The 23,160-nt window shown below is 49.5% G+C and overlaps 1 protein-coding gene across 2 annotated transcripts in view; it reads right to left on the bottom strand.

The window, feature by feature from the left end:
- The window catches only part of FIRRM (FIGNL1 interacting regulator of recombination and mitosis), a 1,502,596-nt gene that overhangs the window by 186,338 nt on the left and 1,293,098 nt on the right, over positions 1 to 23,160 (bottom strand). For both annotated transcript variants that reach the window (XM_069641302.1, XM_069641303.1), the window contains one exon: positions 6,774 to 6,869. In XM_069641302.1, the coding sequence (XP_069497403.1) occupies positions 6,774 to 6,869 (96 nt within the window). The remainder of the gene's footprint in view (positions 1 to 6,773; positions 6,870 to 23,160) is intronic.

Below are 23,160 nucleotides of genomic sequence, written 5' to 3'. Positions count from 1 at the left end.
GGGAAAACATCACTACACATCTCTGGAAAATATGCAGCCACCACTGATCCTCCCAGAGGCCCCAACAAGAAATACTCGCAGATAGAATGAACTCCAACAAAGTAACCATACTGTCCTGGAACGTTAACGGCCTCGGCTCCAGCATAAAGCGAAGACTGGTGCTCCAGTACCTTAACCGATACTCGCCGGACATCGCTCTCTTAAATGATACACATTTGATAGGCACGAGCACCAGCTTTTTCAGGAGATCCAACTACTCGCACACCTACCATGCCGGATTCACGAAAGGTGCCAGGGGCACGATGATAGTCGTCCATAAGCGTGTCCCCCTGCAGGTCGGGGACGGTACGTAATGGTATTAGCCGACATCTGGGGCGAGAAATGGGGCCTTGCAGCAATCTATGCCCCCCCACGCTTACGAAAAAACTGCTCGCTGAGCTACGGAGCTTACTCCTGGAAGAAGAGGCCGATATATGGGTGATTGGTGGGGACTTCAACGAGGTGATGGATACTGCAGTTGATAGATCTCATAGGAGAACTGGAAGCCGACCCGCCTCCACGTCACTTGCTGTGTTGGCTGAAGCCCTGGGACTGGTGGATACATGGCGCTCACTTCATAATGAAGAGGCTGGCTTTTCTTTCTTCTCTGGTGTCCACAAGTCGCTCTACAGGATTGATTACACCTTCATCCCCCGCAGCATAAATCATAGACTCCTTGACGCTGAATTCCTCGCAAGGGTATTTCGGACTACTCCCCGCTCCTTCTAACTATGAAGAATCCCAACCGATGTCCGGATCGTAACTGGCGCCTCAACACATACCACCTCTGTCTCCCTGAAATTGCGGAGGAGCTGGAAAAAAAGACAGCAGAATATTTCGAGATCAACGAAGGCTCGGTGGACTGTCCTATCTCGATCTGGGAGGCATAAAAGACCGTCCTCCGGGGGGAAGCTATCTCGGCGGTTTCTGCTCACCAACAACAAGTCCTGAGGATTAAAGAAGCAGAAGGACGAGTCTTGGAGTGTGAACGACGAGTCCTAGAACACAACAACCAAGAAGCAAAGGAGGCTCTGCTCACGGCACAAGGTACCCTCAGCAACCTGTCTCTAGATAACGCACGATCGGCCCATCAACTAGTCCGGAGCCAAATTTATGAACGAGGCGACAAAGCAAATAAGACCCTGGCCTGGTTGGAGAGACGCGAACATAGCAGGGGACATGTACGGGCCATTAAATCTCCGGATGGAACATTGTTGACCGAAGACTCTGATATTGTTGAAGCATTCGCCGCCTACTACAGGAATCTTTATACCCCACCCACCGAGAGCTCGCCATACGAACCTTGACGCTACCGGATTGAGATCCCAAAACTCTCACAGCGCCAATCAGACCTCCTGAACGCTGAAATCACCGACACCGAAGTGCAGGAGGCGCTTGCACAGCTCCAACCCGTGAAAACTCTGGGTCCCAATGGGTTCCCTACAGAGACATGGAAATGCCTTGGTGGTACACTATCTACCCATATGCACCGTATGTTCCTACGCAGCAAAGAACTAGGAGCTCTCCCCCCGGACCTCAGGAAGGCATGCATAGTAGTCATACATAAACCTGGGAAACCTCCGGAGGAATGCGCCTCCTATCGCCCCATATCCCTGATTAACGGCGAAGCCAAGGTCCTCGCCAAAACACTTGTTAACAGATTATTGCAGGTAATAGAGACTCTCGTCCACCCAGACCAATGTGGATTTATGCCCCACAAATCCACTCGCATGAACCTACGCAGAATCCAACTGGCGTTGAGCAGAGCTAAAGAAATACCAGCCCCACTAGCCCTCCTGGAGGTGGACTTTGAAAAAGCATTCGACTCTGTAGGGTGGGATGCACTGTGGGCGATCATGGCCCGGATGAGCCTGGGGCAAACATTTATATCATGGGTCAAACTCCTCTATGCATCCCGGAGGCCACAGTAAGGGTGAACGGCAGGTCCTCTAAATCATTTCCCTTGGGTCGAGGTACAAGGCAGGGATGTCCGTTGTCCCCACTTTTCCTCCTGGCAATAAAACCACTCGCAATTTAACTCAGAACTAACACCAACTGGACCGGTTTTGCTTGGCCGGGAGGAGGAGAGGACCGCCTATCACTCTATGCGGATGACCTCCTCATATACCTCAGTAATCCGAGCACTTCATGCCCGGCTGTCTCCCTCATCCTTAGGGAGTATCAGCGGTTTGTGTGCCTGAAGGTGAATGAAGCCAAAACCATTTACTTCCCGATCCAGGGTGGTGAGTCTGCGATCCCAGAGACCTGCCCATACGTCTCTATTAGAGAATTCAAATACCTGGGCATACGGCTAGACCCGACACTTGAAGGGTTCCTCCAACTTAACCTACAACCAGTAATTGAGCGATTCAACAGAGATACCTCCCACTGGCAATTACTCCGCCTATCTCTAATGGGTAGAGCCGCTTTATTCAAGATGATGACCCTCCCCAGAATGCTGTACGTTCTCCAAAATGCGCCATTTACTATCCCCCGAGAAACCTCCGCAATTATTGACAGAAACCTCTGCATGCTGCTATGGGGTGGGAAATAATCCAGAATTGCTCTCGATACGCTCCAGAGAGCAGTATGGGAGGGAGGCATCGGTTTACCCTGTTTACGCACCTATTACCTTGTGACACAGATCGGGGTAGTAAATGACTGGATGCACGCAGACCCCACACTACCACACATTCATATTGAACTAGAGATCATGGCCCTGTTAACCCCGCTGCAGATCCTGTACGCCACCCATAACCAACTCCCGACACTGCCCAAAATGACACACCATATCCGTCGGGCCTGGCGGGATGCACACAAACTAGTCGGCTGGAAAGGAAAACCGACACTATCCCAAACCATATGGCACAACGAGCTCCTCCCGGAAATAGTGAAAATGGGCTCTTTTGGTCACTGGCTCGCAAAAGGAATACACACACTAGCACATGTGATACAAGGGGGCCACCTCCTGGACTTTGAGACCATGCAAGAGCAATTTGACCTGGCACCCATGGACCAGTTTCGACATGCGCAGCTTGCCCACGCCATTCGCACCCAATTCCCTGATACGACAAACATACCCCCTGCTCTCCCATCGAGACCAATATCCTCCCGCAACGCATCCCTTCTAAAGTTACCTCCACTCTTTACCAGGCCCTTAACTCCTTCGGGGCCACGCAGCTAGATGGGCTCAAAGCAAAGTGGGAAAGAAATGTAGGCCAACTGGAACCAGAAGATTGGGTAGATGCGTTAATGTCCCCTAGAGAAATCGGTATAGAATCGAAACTGAGACTAATACAATTGAGAATCCTTCATCGCTCATATCATTCACGTACCGCAATGGCCAGATAGGGGGGTAGAGGACGAGACATGCATTAGATGCAACACTGAACCTGCTACCTTCTACCATATGATATGGAACTGCCGGGTGGTACAGACCTATTGGGAGAACTGTATTGACATGATCTCTGTTGCCCTGGCGACGCCAATCCCTAGAGAGCCCAAAATGGTACTCTTAGGCATCTGGGGGGAAGTAGAACTGTCTAAATATGGGAAAATGTTTCCGACACTTGTGTTGGGGGCAGGTAAAAGACTTATTGCCACTAAATGGGGCTCTGCCGATCCACTGTGCCTGAACCGTTGGAGTAACGAATTAGACAGATGCGCAGCCTCAGAACGCCAGATCTATAACGCGCGGGGCTGCCCCCGCAAATTCGAGAAAATATGGGGCAAATGGCTGGATGCTAATTGAAATACACTAGTGGAAGTCGATCAGTGCCACTATTAACATTGGTTACATGCCTTGTTTCACAACTGTCTCACGGTCCGCTTTTGATACTGCCATATTGCCTGCATCTGTTATATGCCTATGATTCATGTTTCAAGTTTGATTTTACGATTGTTTTGTTTAAAACTTAATAAACAGAGTTATAAAAAAAAAACAATGCAGCCATTTTATAAATGGCAAAAAGTACATCAGACATGGCTGCAAGATGCCCAAAGTAGGGGAAACAAAGGCATTGGGGAGAAATAACTTGTGTTCCAGATGAATTCTTGGCATGCAGCGTTGATGGGGCATTATTAAATGCAGTTTTCAAATTTAAGTCAAAATGATGTAATTCACGCCAGCGAGCGCTCCAAAAAGCGTGCCAGCACTTACCCAAAGTTCTTCAATGCAGGGCAGCATGCTGGGGCGAGTAGAATGGACTCCACGAGGTCTTCAGGAGAAAGAAGCAGGCAGCAGGAAGGAGGCAGGGAGAATGCATCCATGCCGTCCACCTCATCTCGACCCCCAGCCAAAGTGCGAGACCGAGGACTCCATGAGGTCCTGCGCAATAGCGTGAGCCCCTGCCAAACCGGATTTGAAGGAGGCCTGGCTATCCGGAGGGAGGTCAGGCAGGCACTCCCCGATCGCTCACCACAGCTTCTAGTTCGCTGCGGCTAGGAGGGCATCGGCACTGGCCTGTCGCAGGTTCAGCCCAGCATTGAGATAACATCTCCGGCCAAAAGACTTGGGGGCCTCGTCTTCCTTGGAGACAGCTGGAGGTGGCAACCTGCCGTTGATGACCAGGAGGATGGCTTAGAACACAAGGAGGCTGCCACCACAACTGAAGAGTGTGGTTGAAGGTGGGAAAACTGGTCCCCCATCCAATAGCCTAAAACGGCTGTCCAATTTCTTGTTAGTCTGGGCGTTGGCCCGTGGCTTCTCCCAGACCTTTCGAGCCATTGAAAATACATCTTTCTGAAAAGGAATGCCTGAGCGGCTCATGTCACCCCGGGCCAGGGCCTCCGCCAACATCCCTGATTCCTGAGCAGCCTGCTCTGGCGGGGGGGGGGGGGGGGGGGGGCAAAAACTCTGCAAGACTGTGAAGATGCCTTCACCGACACCAAAGGCTCTTCATCCTGTGCGTCATCATCATCGCCCCCCGCTTTTGCCAGAAAGAGGGGAGTCAGGGTCCTGCATTAGAGGAGTCGGAGGGGACCCCACTAGTCGGATCCCGAAGGCGGATGGACATCTGACAGGCGACTGCGGCAGAGGAGGCGTTGGTGCTACTGGAGGCGCAGGGCTCAGAAGCACTGGCAGGGCCTGGACCAGAGGCGGAACGGGCTGCGACTCCCGGGGGGACTGGAGGAGGACCCAGGGGAGGAGGCCTAGGAGGCACAACTTCCGCAACCACCTTCTTGAAGAGGCCCTTGAGGAGCTCCGACATCTGGGGGGAACGGATGAGGAGGAAGCTCTTGAAAAAGCGATTCTCACAGGCTGCTGAATAGCGACCCTCCACTATGCTGAGCCTTCTTTCCTGATCGAAGCACTGAGGAGCTTGGGGCAGGTATTCAAAAGGCTGAGAGAGGTAAATGTAACCTGCAGAGACCATCCGCCTGTACCATAGGGCCTGACACCATTCCCCGAAGGAAAAGGACTAGAACCCTCTTGAGTGACCCACTCTGAAGGCGAAGGAGCTGGCGGAGACCCAGAGTCAGAATCCAAGATGGTTTCCGGCCTTGCAGGCTCCACCGCTGTGTTTGTCTGCCATCTTTAGGTCTGGCGCCACGCCCTGGGGGGAAGGGCGCGCCTGACCCACGCCTCATGCTGGTTCCATAATGGGTGAGGACTCTTCGCGCCCCGATCCAGAAGCAGAAGCGTCGACCTCGGAGATGGCTCTGGTAGGCCTAGAGCCCTCAGCCAGCGGGCCGGTAATCAAATCGCCCTGTGTGACGACCTTGGAGGTGGCTCCTGTAGGCTGCAGCCTTAGATTTGCCAGATCCAGAGTCCAAGGTGCCCTTACCTGTCAGGGTCCCTGGGAAGGAGTCCCTGTGCTGGGGGGACTTGGTGAACAAAGGACCTACCTTCTGTTAACGCAAAGGTCCTACTGACAAAATCATTTAGATGACTGAGAGGAGAAGAAAGGAAGGTCTCTCTCCAGCGGCAAAGACAATTCTTCAATGCTCTGTGACCAAGAGAGCTTGAAGGCACGCACGTGTCCCAGCGGTGGTCGGGCCCCAGGCACTCAAGGCAGAGCGCATGGGGGTCCAGGGCTGGAAACGACCGATCGCTGGATGCGCATCTTGTGAAGCCTCCTGCAGCCAACATGCACCGGGGGAGGCAAGGCACCAAAGGGAGGTGAAGAATTTCCAAAAACAAAAGAACGGGGAGAATGCGGAAAGTTGGAAAAAGTTCCTGCATCTAGCTCCAAGGTCTGACACTGTGTGTGGAAAAGGGGACTGAGGTGAGGCGCTGGAGGGCAGGGTCTCAGGGGGGTGCCGGTGCAACCCACGCGCTATGCTGAATTCAAAGGGGTAGCTCAATTTTCGCTGTCAAAGGTTCAGATATCGTTCCCATGTTGGGGGACACCCACAAGGATGGAGAAAAGGAGATGGGAAGTATGAGTAATATGTGTAAAAACATTGATTTTCCATTGCAATTGTTATAAATAACACTTATTTCACAAGCACGATCATATAGAGCATGCACATATTTTGGCAGAGAGCAATATGTATATTGTTATTGCTATAAAATGGCACATTTAATAATCATACTGAAAAGTCTTATAGTAAGATTAATTATGAACAAATGAAAAAAAAATGGAAAAAAAAATCGAAAGAGTAAGCTGTACAGGTGTGCTTACTGAATGAACATGGTTTTGGGTATTAACAGGTCAACATACATTAACCCCTAACAAATTGTCATTTTGCCCATCACAATAGTCTAGAATGCTTGCAAGAAATGTTCTTACCTGAATAATTAGTTGAGATTCTACTGACTGCGCATGAATTCCCAAAAGAGGGGCCAGCAAAGAGACGGTTTGATGGAGGTAGGTCTGGCAAGACACCTATACGAGACAAAAGAAATATACTGTGGTGTTATAAAACACAATTGCGCCTGCATGCAACAATCTTCAATACAACTATAAAATAGCAACATTTGGTATATCCATTATATCACTGCATGCGAGGGAAAACATTAAAATATGAAGGTACAAGAACATGCCCAAACATTGCAAGCAAAAGGGTCTGCCTTGCAACTTACTCCACCACTGCCTACCTTTGTGAACCAAGCACATTCCTTGTCCTCCACATTGACACCATTTAATCACATTTCTTTGAATACAGGTGAAGAAGCAACAGTTATTTAAGTGTGGGTGCTGTGAGAAACCTAATGGTATTCTCCCGTTTACTCCCCCTTTATTCCAATTAACATACCCAGTTCCACCCATCCCAGTCAGAAAATATAAAGGAGTGTACAAACTCTCAGATAACTACCAGCCCCACAATGCCTCAGATACTGACCAAGAGAATGGAATGCAGGGAAATGGGTGGAAAGTACCCAGGCTGGAGACTCGAGATTCCTCCCTTTCACCTATTCAAGCCAGAACCGTCTTCTCTTCTGTCAGGAGTCACTTACCTTAATATCCCACACCCCCATCCCCAATCATTGGGACTAAGAAGAGCAAGCAAAGAGGAAGGAAGATTTCCCACAGGGATCAACAGGGAACAGCTTCCTATGGAGAACGGCAATGTTGTCACCTTAATGAAGTCGGGCAAAGTCAGGCAAGTCATTTTAAATCATCCACACCTGACTTCACTTAACCGATAGGCAAAGTATAAAAGGTGTGGTTCTAAACAGCACAGTGAGTGAGCTGGGAACCTGTTTCACACCGATGAGACTGCAAAGCAGAGGACTACTGGACCAGAAGAGAGTAGGAACACAGAGTGCCAAATCGCTGACCCACTGAGTGAGAACGGCTGCAGCACGACAAGGGAGCGGTGCCTCCCGAGAGCTGGAACCAGGCAAAGTACCTGCTACGGACATTGTGTGAACAGGTGCTCGTTCCCCTGGGGTAAAGAGAGCACAGGCATCAGAGGGGCAATGAGAGTGAGCCCCCGTCCCAAGGCTGAATGAAGGAAATTGTTACAGTGCCACGCAGCAGCCGGTGAGCGTCTAAAGCTCAGAGAAGCCCGGTGCGCGAGGATTAAGTAAACACAACTAAATGAACATTTTGTGTATATGTGAAGTACATTACTACCAAGGAAAGGGCATGTGAGAGCAAGATTTCTGAAAGCTAAGATAAAGAACAGTATACAAAGTGTGCAGAAGCAGTCCATTCTGGAACTGGAAGTTTAAAGTATGTGAATATAAAGAAAAGGAAAGAAGAAGAATGTGCAAGTGATAGTATAATGAGAAAGAGGCAAGAACAAAGCCTTATGGGACTTGTGGTCCGAAAGTGAAAAGTGAAACAAAAAGTACTGGAGACACAAGCCACAGCAAGGATATCAGGGGGATCCTGCACAGGGCTGGGGAAAAGATACTGTGCGTTTTCCAAAGGCCCTGATATTAGGAAGTGAGAAGGAAACGGTAAACGTTGAATCAAAGTGGTCCTGCGGTGGTCTGTAACAAAACCCATGGACATTCGAAAGACGTCGACATCCGTAAGTGGTCCGAGCCCAATTGAGGGAGACCCGAAGTGTCTTAAGCTTGGGGAAGGGAGCCCCACTTGCAACTTTGTGTGAACTGTTTCGTGAGAGGTCTGAACCCGGCAGAGGGGGACCTGTGTGAACGCTTCGGTTGAAACATTATTTTGGAAGTCAAAGAAAGGAAGTTTAAACGTGGAAGGCCAGGCGGACCTCGAGCCACGGATTTGAACTGTGTACTGTGTTGGAAGCCAAGCAAGAGTGCGTCATCCTGCCTACAAGGATCACCTTCCCCCGTGAGGCCTAATGTGGGGAGGAGGGCTGGTTCAGCCACATTATCATTTGCACACTGATTTTTCCTTTTGCATACATTTCTCCTTTTTATACTTTTGTACAAGAGATGGGGGAGGCATTAGGTTTTGTTAGCATAGGCCATTTTGATTTGACGGACTTCACTAGGACTGTTTGGTTTATCGTTTGATGGTAGAGACTACTCCCATCTTAGTGTTAGGGCAAGTTAGGAATTTTCCAACCCCACAAATATTAAATACATTTTTTGAAGATGTATTTCTTTTGTGTCAGTCTCTGCTTGTGATACCATGCCTGCCCTACAGTACCTATCATTAAACTATGCTAAAAAATAAGTAGCATATTTAGTACCCCAGTAAGAGAAAACATAGCTGAACATTGTCAATAATTTTCAATGTAAATCTCTGGTACAGGCGACCCACCTTTACGTCGGCCAGCCCTTATAACTTAAAATTCCATGCGTTAAATACTGCAGTTGCATTCCCTCCTCCTTCGTAGGCACATTTAACCAAGTTTTGTATTGTCCCATGTTGGTCTACCAATTGGTGACAAAACGAAATAAAGTAGAACATCTTTGTTTACATCACACCACTTCGCCTAACAGGAGAAGACCATTGTTCGTAGTCCAATAGAATAGATTGAATCCCCTTTTTCTCTAAACTAATTTCATATATTTGACATTTCCCTGTGAAAAAGTATAAATCTCTTAATGGGCTAAGAAGGGACTTCTCACGTAAAATGTACTTGGATTTCTGAGGCGAAAGGATTAGGTACAAGTTCTTTTTTTTAACTAACTTTATTTTTTCGATCATAGCACAAAAATAAAACAATAACAAACCATAAATCCAAGCATTAGCAACAATGTAATAATGACCTAGGCACCACTTATAATCTTTAGAATAGTTGAAGACGAAATAGAGTAACGAGGTTGTAAGGCAGAAACCTGTGGAACTGGGACCACTGCAAAAGATTTAAGACTACAGGTGGTTGGGAGTAAACCCAATTGGTAGCAGTCTGTACCACCCAGACTTACCTGGTAGCTGTGGCTGAGCAGTCAGACTTCTCTCAAGAAGAGTTAGGCAGTATACAGAGTATTCACAATAGGTCAAAAGAACCCAGTAGAACAAGCAAACACTGAACAGAGCTTGGTGTAAAAGAGATATAATTATTTATTTAAAAACACATCTAGTTAAACACACTGGCACTAATGTTAAGCAGTTCAGAAACACGGTCATTAAAAGATATACACTCCCTTCAACGATTATTAGACAAGTCTTAAGTAAGGCAACACTTATTCTCAGACAGCAGTGAGCGCTTAACGAAGATGGCACTCTAATCAATCTGTTAAAAAGGGAGAGAAAGACAAAGCAAAGATAGAAACAGATCCCAACCCTTTTGGAAGAACACAGTAGGAGAAGAAGGCAGGTTAAAACCGTAAAGTCAAAGTTAACAAGGCCGGACCCACTTTAAGAGGCTCCGGTCGAAATGTGTCCAAGGTCACACGGTTAAAAGTGCCCAAAAGTCTCGCAATAGTTTCAGAAGCAGTTGGATCAACAGAAAGGGACCAGTTAGATGGTCAAGGCGGCCAGCCCAGTCCAGAAGGTTAAGGGATTATTGTTACCTTGTAGCAATCTTTAGAAAGGGAGGCCTGGCGGACACGGTACCTTAAAATGGTGAGAACGCTCCAGCGGGGGCAGTTGTTCCTGGCAGCGGGTGCAAGTCGGTGCTCCATCCGGGGGAAGAGAGGATCTCGTCGGGGAGGAAAGCAGGAGTCCGTTGCACTGCCAGGGAATAAACCAGCCGCAGAGTTCTCAATTAAAAGGAGCGGTCCTTTTATTCGCAGTCCAGGGGTCAGTGGCTATCCGGTTGCCGGGGTGCTTGGCACGGTCAATTCGACCACCAGACGTCCTGGGATGCGAGCAAAAAAGGTAAACTGGTTGTGCCCACCAGTCAGGGGAAGGAGACTCTCCAGCAGGGAGATCTCCTCTGTTGTTGGGAAGTGGTGAGTCGGTTCAGCAGGGCTCCACCGGTGGTGTCATCGTAGCAGGTCGGCTCAGCTTCCCCCTCGTCGGATTTTCAGGTCCTGTGGCGACTTCTGAAGTTCCAGTCCCAAAAGCCCTGCTTTTATGCAGCACACCCTCATTCACTCAGCCTAGCTGTCAATCAAACATGCTAAGTGGTGAGCCGGCCGGCTCACCACTTGGGCCAATCACACAAGAGTGCGACTTGAGTTGCCAAGGCAACTCAGTCCAGGGTGCCTAAACCCCCTCCCACACCCCCTGTGGTACCCAGACAGAGTGGCACCACTTTTGGAGGCTTCTGTGGAGAAGCCCGCCAAAAAGTGGAACAAAGGGCTCGACCTTTGGTTTGGAGTTACAGAGGCGAACACAAACGCCATTTTAAAACCGAGTTCTGGCAGAAAATGCCAACCGGTGAATTAATATTAAATAAATAAACCGGCGGTATGTTAGAGGCTATGTTAAAAAGTATTAGCCTCGAACAATGGGAAAATCCCATAGAGATATATTTGCGGTTGAATATAAAAAGTAGTATCCACTGCCACCAGCCAAAACTCAACAAGGGGGGACGGGACAGTGCCCCCTCGAATAACAGACCCAGGGGCAATCGAATTGCCCCTACCAGTACGTCCACAATATGATGGTTTGTACTGGTTCTGTTAGTAATTTAGGACTAGTAAAGCCAATGGTGACTTTACATGCCCTGGGAGACAGTAGTCAGTCCCAGGGTATACAGTCTATGGTGGGGGGGGTCACTATGACACCCCGGTGTTACTGCACGGAGGGTGCGGTGTAACACACATAGAAAAAAACATATGAGACTCTATGGAGTAAAAGACCCCATAGCCCATGAAAACATTAACATTCAAAGGAACACCACAAATCATGCCCAAGAGTGGGAGAAAGAGAGTCTCACTCTTGGCAGGAGAAAGAAACAAACTCCAGAAATCCAGCAAAGCTGCTGGGGACTCACTAGGTTAGGAAATTCAGCCTAAACAGAGAATTCTTCCTAACAGAGGTACAGCTGAAAGTCCTCGGAAGGGTCTTCAGATATTCCCTGAATTCAGAACATACGTCTGCCAGTCGTGAGCCAGGAGGCATCCGATTCCAATAATTGATTTCTATGTAAGTTATCCAAACGAGATCATTCAACCAATCATCAACTGATGCAGAGGTACGACAGAAGGATACAACGCTTGGTCAAGATAAGGCACATTGCAAGCAGCTTTCTAGACTTTTTGGACAGGTCACAGCTCCCTTCAAGAAGACACCATTGGTGGAGGAGGAAGAGGAGGAATAGCATTTCCTAACATCTTACTCACCATATCCAGGCTTTTAACCCAAAAACACTGCATCAGTGGACTGGACCAAATCAGGTAGAAACCACACCATCAAATTTTACACAGGCATCTTCTTGCATCAGGTCGAATTTGGTTTGTCTCGCTGCAGTCATGTATGGCGGGTGCAATATCTAATACTCTATAGGTTTATATCTAGCATTTAGCGCTACTTTGCGGATGTAGGTACATGTTCTCCCCTACAATGAGTTATCCAATGAAACCTGTTAATCATTTTCTCATTTCGATTTTGTGCCAAGTGACCCTGCGCCAATTTATGTAACGTGGAGACCATTTGACCACACCTAAAGTGCATCACCATGTACTTCAAGAGAGGGGATGACGCGGGTTCAACGGTTAAACCAGGTTCCCATTTATGAAAGGCCTTTCAAATTTGAAGGTATTGAAATATAGGGCCAAGACCCCCACCCACCTTGTCAAACTGTTGCTGTGCAACAAACAATCCCTCGGTGTACATGTCTCCCAGGCACACAAATACCACCTTAGTCCAGGGGCATGCTATTCATTTGTCACAGGTAAGTTCTAGAGTCAGGATCCCCCAGAGCCCAAACTCCGGCACATATGGGGTTGTAAGGTATGTGTGGCGCAGCATCCCTGGTACAGCGTACCACGTCATATTTGCACTCACTATAGCTTGTACTAGAAATGCAATGTCTAGGGGCTTGCTGAGGTACGTTCAGCCCGAAGATAAGGGTGTGGAAGTTTGCCCAGTATCCAGCAGCACGCAAAGTGAGCCCGAGCAGTCAAGGAATAAATTTCCATGTCAGGGACTGAGAGGCTGCCTTTCTGACATGGCCTAGTGCACACATCCCAGCAAATTCAGGGACTTTGAGGGTACCAGACTAGTTGGATCAAAAGGAATTGCAGCTGATGGAAAAATAGTTTACCAGGGTAGACCGGGATATTTTGAAATAAAGCATCTAAAGGAGGACAAGCATTTTAGTGAGGGAAATCTTGCTCCAAAATGGGAATGGTAACAGTGTCCATCTTGCCACCTTATGTCTCAATGACTCTAAAATGGACCAATGATTATCTCCCTGAAGTCTCTTATAGTCTCGGCTGATCTTGACTCCAAGATATCTCACTGAGGAACTTTCCCACTCGTAGTTACCTTTATCGGGTGGGCACACAGTTTCATCATTCAGATTAAACAGTAGCGACTTGGACCAATTAATTCGCAGCCCAGAGGGCGGTCCAAAATTAAGCACCTCTTGGGTCAGTGGATTCAGGTTGGTTTTAAGGTTTCTAATATATAGGAGAACATTGTTCACGTACAAAGAAGACTTCTCTCCTGCCACTCATCGCTAAACCCCTCTCTGCGTACAGCTGTCCAATTCTGATCACCAATGGTTCCATCGTAATGGCAAAGAGGAGAGGCGACAGCAGACATCTCTGCCTGGTCTCCTTACCAAGTTTAAAGGGATCCAAAGGGGTACCCAATGCTAAGAATTGTAGCTAGCGGTCTGGAATACAGCAATCGGACACTGTTCAGGAAATAGCCAGATAGGCCCACTGTTTCCAGGATCAAAAACAGCTAGGGAATGAAACATCAAGGAAGGCAGCTACTGCCTGTGCCTTGGGATCGATTTGGGGCATTAAAGAAAAGGTTTTGCGCAGGTTTAAGGCTGTCTATCTACTCAGGAGGAACCCAGATTGATCCAGATGGATATAAGGGGAGACATGCGTAATGAGGCATGATGCCAGGACTTTAGGAAAGATTTTGGTGTTCAGATTGAGTAACGAAATTAGCCTATAGGAGGCGCAACTGGTGGGGCTTTTATTAAGTTTTAGGATTAAGGTAATCAGGGCTTCATTTAATGATGGACGCAGACCTCCTTTCATGTGGGCTTCCTTCTAGACTTTCACCAGGTGAGGCACAAACTCTTTATGAAATTCGGCATTGAAACTGTCAGGGGACTTTGCGGCCGTGCAGTCCCTTATGGCAAACATTTCTTGTGCCGTGATTGGGGACTGCAAGACCTCTATGGCTTCCTCAGACAATCTGCTATGATGGAACTCTTGGACATAGGCACATATATCCGGCATAGCAATCATATTCTGCATATACAGTTTAGTTTAATACGCTTGCATCGTCGGCAGAATTTTATCTGGAGAAGTGTGCATCAGCCAATCCTCATTTTCAAGTTCGGTGATATTCGCACCCCCTGTCTCAACCCTCACCAGCCATGCAAAGGCGGGGTCTGGCCCATTAATGTGACTGTATCTATGGGCCAATATCGGACTATCCATAAAATGAATTTCACTGTTTGCAGCCTATCTAATCTTCTCCAACTTGACCTTCAGAGGTAGAAAGAGCATCTTATCCGAAGAGCAAGCCATCTGGAGAGCAAGACATTTGGAGCGCCAAAGCCTTAATCTTTCTCTAGGCCTGTCAGCTCACCACGTACTGTCAGTAGTCCATACATATCCCTCTCGTGTATAGATTGGAAGCATCCCATTCTGACGCCATTCATGGTGTACAGCCCAGATTGGCCTCAAAGAATGCAGAACTTGCTGAATCCATCTCCCTTTAAATTCTATATCTAGCAGAGCCTGCAGCTTGAATCACCAGAGGGGTCTCCTACTTAAGGTAGCATTGAACTCGAATGTCCAGTGTACCGGTGAGTGGTCCGAAATAGTTCCGGATAGTACAGTGCAAGATAGAGTTCTCTGTATTAAGGAAGGCGAGCCAATATGGGATCTAGGCACGAAATACATATTGCGTACTGAGGAGTAGAACGAAAAATCTGATGTGTTCCCATTTAGAGTATGCCACACATCTTTAATATTGAAGGAGGACATGGCTGTATGGATCTCACTTGCCGCAAGCGCTCGGGATCTAGGCCTAGTATTTGATCTATCTTTGTAAATGTCAAGTAAGTGTTGAAGTCTCCTGCCCATACTAATTGCGTGTCCACAATCCAGCGGGAGTTATCTGCCAGGCATGAGCAGAATTGGCGATCATCTATACTGGGGGAATAGATGTTTGATTCTCCCTTCATCACGGCAATCAAGAGAAACCTCCAGGGCCTTCCCTCTTTCTACATGAGGCTGCAGGAGCAGTGTTTGCCTTCTTAACATCGAGGTAAGCCCCTGAGGGCTTGCTTTGTGGGGTAGTGCTCTTTTTTGTGACTATAGCGCCGAGTGCTCTGCATTGTACATTATTACCAAAATTGTGCCTGGTGCAGAGCTAAATAATATCTTTCCAGTGCTGCAGTCCAGATTTGTGTTTTTTGTCAGGAGCTTCATGGCAAAGCCCAACTGGGCTATTCTGATACCCGGTCGAAGCAACTTTCCAACATGGCTGCCGCAATATGCACTACTGGAGTGCCTGCCCTGCCCCAACATGGGCCAATCCGGGTAGCGGGAAGGCAATAGCTGCCCTCCCTTACCAATGCCCTCCTCTAAGGGCCCTGTCCGTGCTTACCCGGGCATTGAGTGCTCGTAGGCTCCCCCACAGATACTCACGCTCTAGCACCTGCAGCATCATGGAACAGCTACCCAGCATGCAGCGGGCCAGCCCACAGACTTGTGCCTCTGGAGCTTTCTCCCACCAAAGTAGATGCAAGAGATTTCCTGAACTATGTTATGCCTTCTTACTGACACACAACTGTTGAACCTAGGTGTGCCTATACTATTCTGTCTTTTCAATGCCTTACAATTCCCCTCTACATAATGCATTTATATGCTTTGTTATAATTCGAATCCTGGCGTTTGTAACAATACTTCACCCACATTGTGCATTGTATTTCTGCGCTTTTGGTGAAATTCGAATCCTGGTGTGTATTTAACAACCCAACACCCTCATTCTTGGGGTTCAAGTGTTTCTATTGCATCGGTTTTCTCGCTTTTGTCTTAACTACTAGGCTGCCTGGTGAGTTACTTGGTGCTGTGCAGTCCTTCTAGCATCTATCCTTACCTCTCTACCAGCCCTATGGCACGCACCATTTCCCCATATGTATTCTATCTGCTATACTATCACCCATCCTCCCTCTCTTACGATGTATGGAATGAAAAAGCTTTAAAAAGACATGCTGAGCACCAATCCTGGTCTACCCATTGCAGACACCTACGTTAGGGCAACTTCTAGACAGATTGACACCGATATCCTCATTTCTGTCCACTCTCCAGATCTTAGGTCTCCTCATCTTATCTCTACTCTCTCTCCTCACACATCTTCACCCATTAGTGGTGGCACTAGATGGGAAGTACTCTTGGCAGGATTATCATCAACCAGGTGTATCATTAATGTCTATCGCAATGGCACTATCATGGCTCAGGGTCTTCAACCCAACCGCCTCCTCTTTTATCGGCACTTGCTGTCCCTCATCAGCTTCCTTCCTACACCTGCTGCTCCTACCTCTCTCTCTCTCTCTGCTCCCCTCCTTCGACTGGTGTACCGCGCCCCTGTACCCGTCATCAGAAAACCTTAGAAGGCAGTGACCGGATGCATCTAGCCACGCTTAATGCTCGCCCTGCTATCAAACACTCTGCTGAAATCTGCCTCTCTCTCTGAGATATCCTCGCTCTCATCGAAATGTGGTTCAAGGCCAGCTTAGTCACCGCTTTAGACTCCTTTCTACCTGATGGCTACATCATCATCTCCAAGCCCTGCCCTAACTGTGCTGGCGGTGTGGGTGCTCTGATGATCTCAGAGTGGGTTCCTTCTTCCCTCATACCCACCCATCCACACACCTCCTTCGAGAGCCTAGTCTGAAAGCTGGTCATCCCTCCCACTTCCTCCCTGATCTACAGGCCACTTGGCTCTATCACCCTGTTCCTATCAGAATGGGCTGATTTCTCCTCTCTCCTCACATCCACTTCTAAACACCTTCTCCTGGGTGACTTCAATATCCATCTTGACTCATCATTCACAGTGTCTACTCTCTTCCGTGACCTCTGCACCTCACTCTCCCTCTCCATTCTCCCTTCTGGTGCTACCCACTCAATGCTTTGATTCAAACTGATCTGTTGCCCCCCCCCACTCCCTCCTCTCCTCGCACCTGGATCCTCGCTGTCAACCTTGTTCACTGACATCCACCCGATGAAACGAGTGTCAGCTGCTGCCTTCGCATCCACCTTCATCCCCTATCTTCCCCCACCGCAGACTCTACCTCTGACTCCGCTCTAGCAACCTCCATCTTGCCATTGCTAACACTTTTGACATTCTTGCACCAGCATGAGGATCCGCCTGGAAAATGCCACCAAGTGTAACACCTGGTACGACTCTGAACTTGCAGCCCTGAAACGCAAGTGGAGAGCTGCGGAATGGAAGTAGCAGAGGTCAGGCTCACCCTCTGACAAACTGGCCTGTCACCTTCTCCAAAGACAATACTGACTTTCCATCCGTTCCAAGAAAAGGGCCCACATCCAGGCACGCATCTCTGGTGCTTCCAACAACACGGCTGAACGCTTTAAAATCTGCTAGAAACTAGTCAACCCTTCAGCCGTCTCCACCTCGCCTCTTCCCTCTCAGACCCTCTGCAATGCATTGGCCACTCACTTCACTGCAAAAACTCAGGACATCCTGAGCACTCTTTCTTCCTTCTCCCCCTCCCGTCTTCCGCCCATTCCCATGCCACCTAAAGCCTCCAATCATCCCTCTGCCTTTCCCTCCTCATTCTCTCCTATCAAATCCGACGAGGGCACTAGAGTTGTCCGCTCTATGAAGGTTTCCTCCAAACAGGTCTCCCCCTGTTCTTCCAGAACTATTAAGAACAATATTGAATCCCTTGCCCCTGCACTTGCTGATTTCTGTAATCATTCTCTTGCTACTGGGGCCTTCCCCTCTTTCCCAAAGCATTCTCTTGTGCACCCCCTTCTGAAAAAACCTTCCACCGACCTCTCGTGTCCAGCTAACTACCGCCCCATCTCGATCACTCCCTTCCATGGGAATCTCTTGGAGAAGCTTGTCTACCCACAACTGGCCCAGCATACTGAGCTTGTTGGTTGCCTACACAACCACCAATCTGAATTCCGAGGCACGGAAACTGCTCACATGAACACCTGTGAAGAACTGCTTGCATCTCTTGACTCCAACTCTCCAGCTGTTCTAATTCTACTTGATCTCTCCTCTGCATTTGATACGGTCAACCACTCCATCCTCACAAAACGGCTCCACAATACCATTGGTATCTTGGAGCGGGAAGTGGACTGGCTGACCTCCTTCCTCACTGACCGTCCCTCCCAGGATATCCTGGGCTCTTTCTCCTCTCCCACCTCAATCTCCACCCATAGCATTCCCAGGGGCGCCAACCTTTCTCCCTGGCTCTTTAACATCTATCTGCAGACCTAATTTCCACTTTTCCCCCCATACTTCCAGTGTTATGCAGATGAACACAAATCTTTTTCAAACTTCCCTCCACTCCTCTACTTATTTCCTCCAGCATTCCGGACTGCCTAATGATCTCTGCCTTAACGCCAGCAAGACTGAGATCCTTACCTTTGGGTCTCCTGCTCCCTCTTTCTTCCCTTCACTCTGGCCACCCTCGACAGGCTCTCCCCCTTCTTCATCTGAAGCCAGAAACCTGGAGTCATCTTCGACTCCTCCCTTTCCTTCCTCCCTCACATCCAGGATCGTGCCAAGAAGGCCCACCTTCAACTCCACCTCCTCAAAGGAATCCTTCCTTTCCTCACTTTCCCCCAGAAGCTTAATGTCTCTAGAGCTCTGGTATTCCCTAGGCTGGACTAATTTAACAGCCTCTTCCTTAATCTACCCTCTTCCTCTATATGTCCCCTCCAGCGTATCCAGAATAGGGCTGCAAGACTTATCCTTGGCCTCTAGCCCAGGGACTGCATCTCTCCAACCCCAAAATCTCTCCACTGTCTCACGGTTGCAACAAAGATCAAATTCAAGTCCTTCTGCATCATCCATTAGGCTGTCTGGGGACCACGTGATCTACAACTGGCTCTCACTAAATATTCTCCCTCCAGATCTCTATGCTCCTCTGGCGCCAACTCTCTGCGTGTCAAGCGATTCTCTAAACAGCGAGCTGGTGGCTGATCTCTTTCCTCGGCTGGCTCCCTCCTTTGGAACAGCCTCCCCCTTTCTCTCTGTCTTGAGCCAGATCTCCTCAAATTACAGAAGCTCCTCAATACTTTCCATTTCACTTCCTCCTTCCCCCTCTCCCTCCCTTGCTAAACCCCACAGTTGCTGAGATTGGTGACCGGTGTCCTTATGTGTCCTTCTGGGTTCTCTCCCACCCCAAACCCCCAATCGCCGTTTAGTCTTCTCCCACTCCCAGCACTTGCCTTTTGGTGCCCACTGGCCTGTGATGTCTCACAGGCCTGCACTTACTATATTGGCAGTTGACCACTCTTACCAAGTGATTCACTGCCAGGCACTTAACAGCTGCTTGCAACTTACTCCCTAGCACTTCCCTCTGTGGAACCCCTAGCACTTACCTCCTCCCTCATCCCTTCTCTCTCTCTGCACTTGCATTTTCTGAAAGCTCACAAGGCCTAGTAAGACCGCCTCTTTCTTTCTCTTCATTGTTATTATATTTGCCTCTCATTCCAATGTTCTTTCCCCGTTGCCCTGTGGGCTCTTTGAAACACAATTTACTTGATGTATAAGCGCCTTTCAAATGCACAAGAAAATGCAAATGGCATCAGTTCGGGCTGTGGGCAACTTGAGGGAGTCCTCACTTCTTTTTTCCCAGCATCCTCTGCTCAGGTGGCCAGGGAAAGGCCATCTCTCATGGTAGGGATTGGGCACTGTTGCGCTCAATCAGCCTGGCCGCCTGAGTGTGAGGCTCCGTACTGAGGAAGATCTTCCTTTTAACGTCTCGCCTCGTTGGTGCTGCGTTCCGGATTTAAAACTTGCAGACCGCTGCCCGCAGAGCTGCTGATGATGATGATGATCCTGCCCGACTGCCGAGCCCCAAGGGAACACTGACACAGAGATACCTGGATCTTTCCTGACTCCGCATGGCCCCTCTACAGTGTCCCGCTTCCAGAGGGAGCGGGCTACTACGCACTCTAGCGCCGTGGATCCCCGCCCGCCTGGGGGAAGGGCAGCCACTGCTCCTTGCCACGCGCTCCACATGACCGTGGCTGGGGCCTCCTCAGCCCCCGCCATTCTGGTCACTAACACAGATGCACCAAGCTCCTGCCTGCGAGTCGCTGCCCTGGGCTGCAAACTTGAAATCACAGATAGTGCGGCCGCACTCCCCGACCGCCCCTGACGTAGCGCCGGCGCCCAGTGAGACCCATTCAACCTGCAGGGTGCCCTGTGTAGGTGGCTCTGCTGCTGCCCTTGGGGCCGGAGCTGCGGTCCTGCAGACCCACGGCAGAGCAACACACACAGAGTGCCATCACTCCCTCCATCGGGATCTAAGGTACAAGGGCCCCTGTTTAGAATGATGCATGCTGTGCTGCTGCATCCATTAGCTGAACCATTCTGCTACGCTACCAACATTGTAGAGCACTGAAGGAGACATAGGGAATCTGCGTTACGGGACAGTGTGGTGCGGACCCTTGTTGCATCAAGTATCATGTAATCAGCCAAAACGTTGCCACTGCAGTGTTCTCTGATCACTGTGGCCCAGCTGGCCCACTGCCTATGGATATTCCCTACATCAGTCCAAACATCCACTGCCTCAGATACCCCTGGCCTATTGACATCGGGGGAACCCAACACTCCATCCCAGCCCGCGAGATTATGCTGCACAACCCCTCCTCTGTGCCTACTGGATCTACGTTACTCTGAAGCTCATTGCTCACACGAGGCGTGCACGCTGCTGCCTGGGTGGCTGTGGGCTATCCCCACGTCCAACCACTTGGGTATTAACTTGGTTACCCCCATCACCACCTTTCACCTTGTCATACGTGGGTGGGCACAGTCCGCTCAAAGGTGGACTAAGTCATCCATACTGATCATAACCGTTTCCACTATTGATCCAGGAGGCCTCATTCTACATTGGAAATCGATCCTTGGAGCTCTCGGCCCCCGGCTGCCTGGACACGTGCACAGTTGCCCAGGACGACACCCCTCCCATCGCCGGCTCAGGCCGAGCTTCCGCCTGTGATCCACCGTTCTGGGGCTGAGGTCTTGAATTCACGGATAGGGCAACCACACTCCTCTGCCACCCCTGACACAGTGCCGGCGCCCACTGAGAGCCACAAGACCTGAGGGGTGCCCTGTGCTGACAGCTCTGCCCCAAGGGCTGGTGGTACGATCCTGCTGACCTGCGGCGGGGTAACACACAGTGGGTGGCACCACTCCCTCCATCGCGATCTAAGGTACGAGGGCCTAAGTTTATAACACTGCATGCTGTGCTGCTGCATCCATTAACTGAATCCTATCACTACAATCCCGGCATTTGTAGAGCACCGAAGGTGGCACAGGAAATCTGCACTAAGGGGCGGTGCGAAGCAGGCCCTTGATCCACTGCATACCATTCAAACAGCCCGGAATTTGCCACTGCAGCGCTCTCTGGTCGCTGTGTCCCGGTTGGTCCATTGCCTGTGGATTTTCCATACATCAGTCCAAACATACGCCACCACAGATACCCCGGGCCTGTTGAAATCGTGGGAACCCGGCACACCACCCCTACCTTAGAGAATATACTGCACAACCCCACCTCCATATCAACTGAATTTACACCACTCAGAAGCGCAGTGCTCGCCCACGGCGTGCACGCTGCTGCCCAAGTGACAGTGGGCTATCCCCACGTCTAACCACATTGGGATTAACTCGGCTACCCACATATCGCTCTTCACCCTATCATACGTGGGAGGCTACATTCCACCCGGAGGTGGGCTGAGATGGTTATACTGGCCATAAACGTCTTCACTGCTGATCAAGGTGGCCCCACTCTACTCTGGAAGATAGAACTTTGCCTCAGCGGAGACTTTTGCCTGGGAGTTGACGCTTGTGACCGTGCCCTCTGACCCTGGGGTGCTGAGTGCCCGCCATACGGTTCTTCAGTCACGCTGGCCCACTGCTGCTGCGTCTCTGCACCAGACCCATCTAATTTTGTAGCGCTCAGTGACGTGCAACCCTACGTCCTATCACTCAACTAACAAACAAATCGAGAGTTCCTAGCATACATTATAGCTCACTGAACAGCTTTACCCGGCCTGGCTCTGTCTCTGCTGATCCCTTAGATACTGCACAACTCTACTTCCCATGCCGTCCGACGGGATCATGACCAAGGGAGCTAACAAGAAGTAGAGCTCCATCAACATGGATGCTAAGGCAACACCAAATTCAAGTGAATCCCAATCGGAGCCGGAGGCATCCATGTCGATGCGCCCCGAAATCACTGAATCGCAAAAGATGATGGAATACATCCGGGAGGGTTTCACAGCTCTGCATTTGAAGCTGGATGACATTAGTGGAAACATATGCTCTATCAAAGCTCATATGGGGAAGACTGATGCACGGGTTACTGAAGTGGAGAGTAGAATCGGGGTGGCTGAGGATGATATCATCTCCCTCCTAGCTGAAGTAAACGCCTTGTCCAGGCAGGTTCGAGATGTTGGCGAGAAAAATGAAGACCAGGAATCCCACGCCAGGCGTAATAACCTACGTATCATCGGTGTCCCGGAGGACAAGATCGAGGGCCCCATGGAGGACTATGTCGAGCGCATTTTACTCTCACTCCTGGATTCCCCTGAAACTCTCCCCGCACTTCGCAATGGAGAGGGCCCACTGTTCACTGGCGGCAAAACCCAGGCCTGGAGCTCCTCCCCGCCCCATCATAGCGAGAGTTTTGAATCACCGCGATAAGAGAGTCCCTTCTTCGAGCGGCAAGAGCCAAGGGCAACCTCTTCCTTGGTTCAATCACAATCCACCTTTACCCAGACTTCTCTGTGGCTGTTCAACAGGAGTGAAAATCCTTCCTTGCCACCAAGAATAGGCTACGAGACCTGGGTGTCAAATATTCAATGCTCTACCCTGCTAAACTTCGAATTGAACACTCAAATCGTGTCTACTTCTTTACCATCCCTGAGGAGGCTTCCAAATTAATTGACAAGCATTATCCTGGTTAACTGTTTTTGACCTCACTTCTGCGTTTGTT

Source organism: Ambystoma mexicanum, chromosome 1q, assembly GCF_040938575.1.
Source record: "Ambystoma mexicanum isolate Mex_15411 chromosome 1q, UKY_AmexF1_1, whole genome shotgun sequence".
Classification (NCBI taxonomy): Eukaryota; Metazoa; Chordata; class Amphibia; order Caudata; family Ambystomatidae; genus Ambystoma; species Ambystoma mexicanum.
Note: the sequence above shows the minus strand (reverse complement) of the source record. Positions and strands in the feature narration are given on the sequence as shown.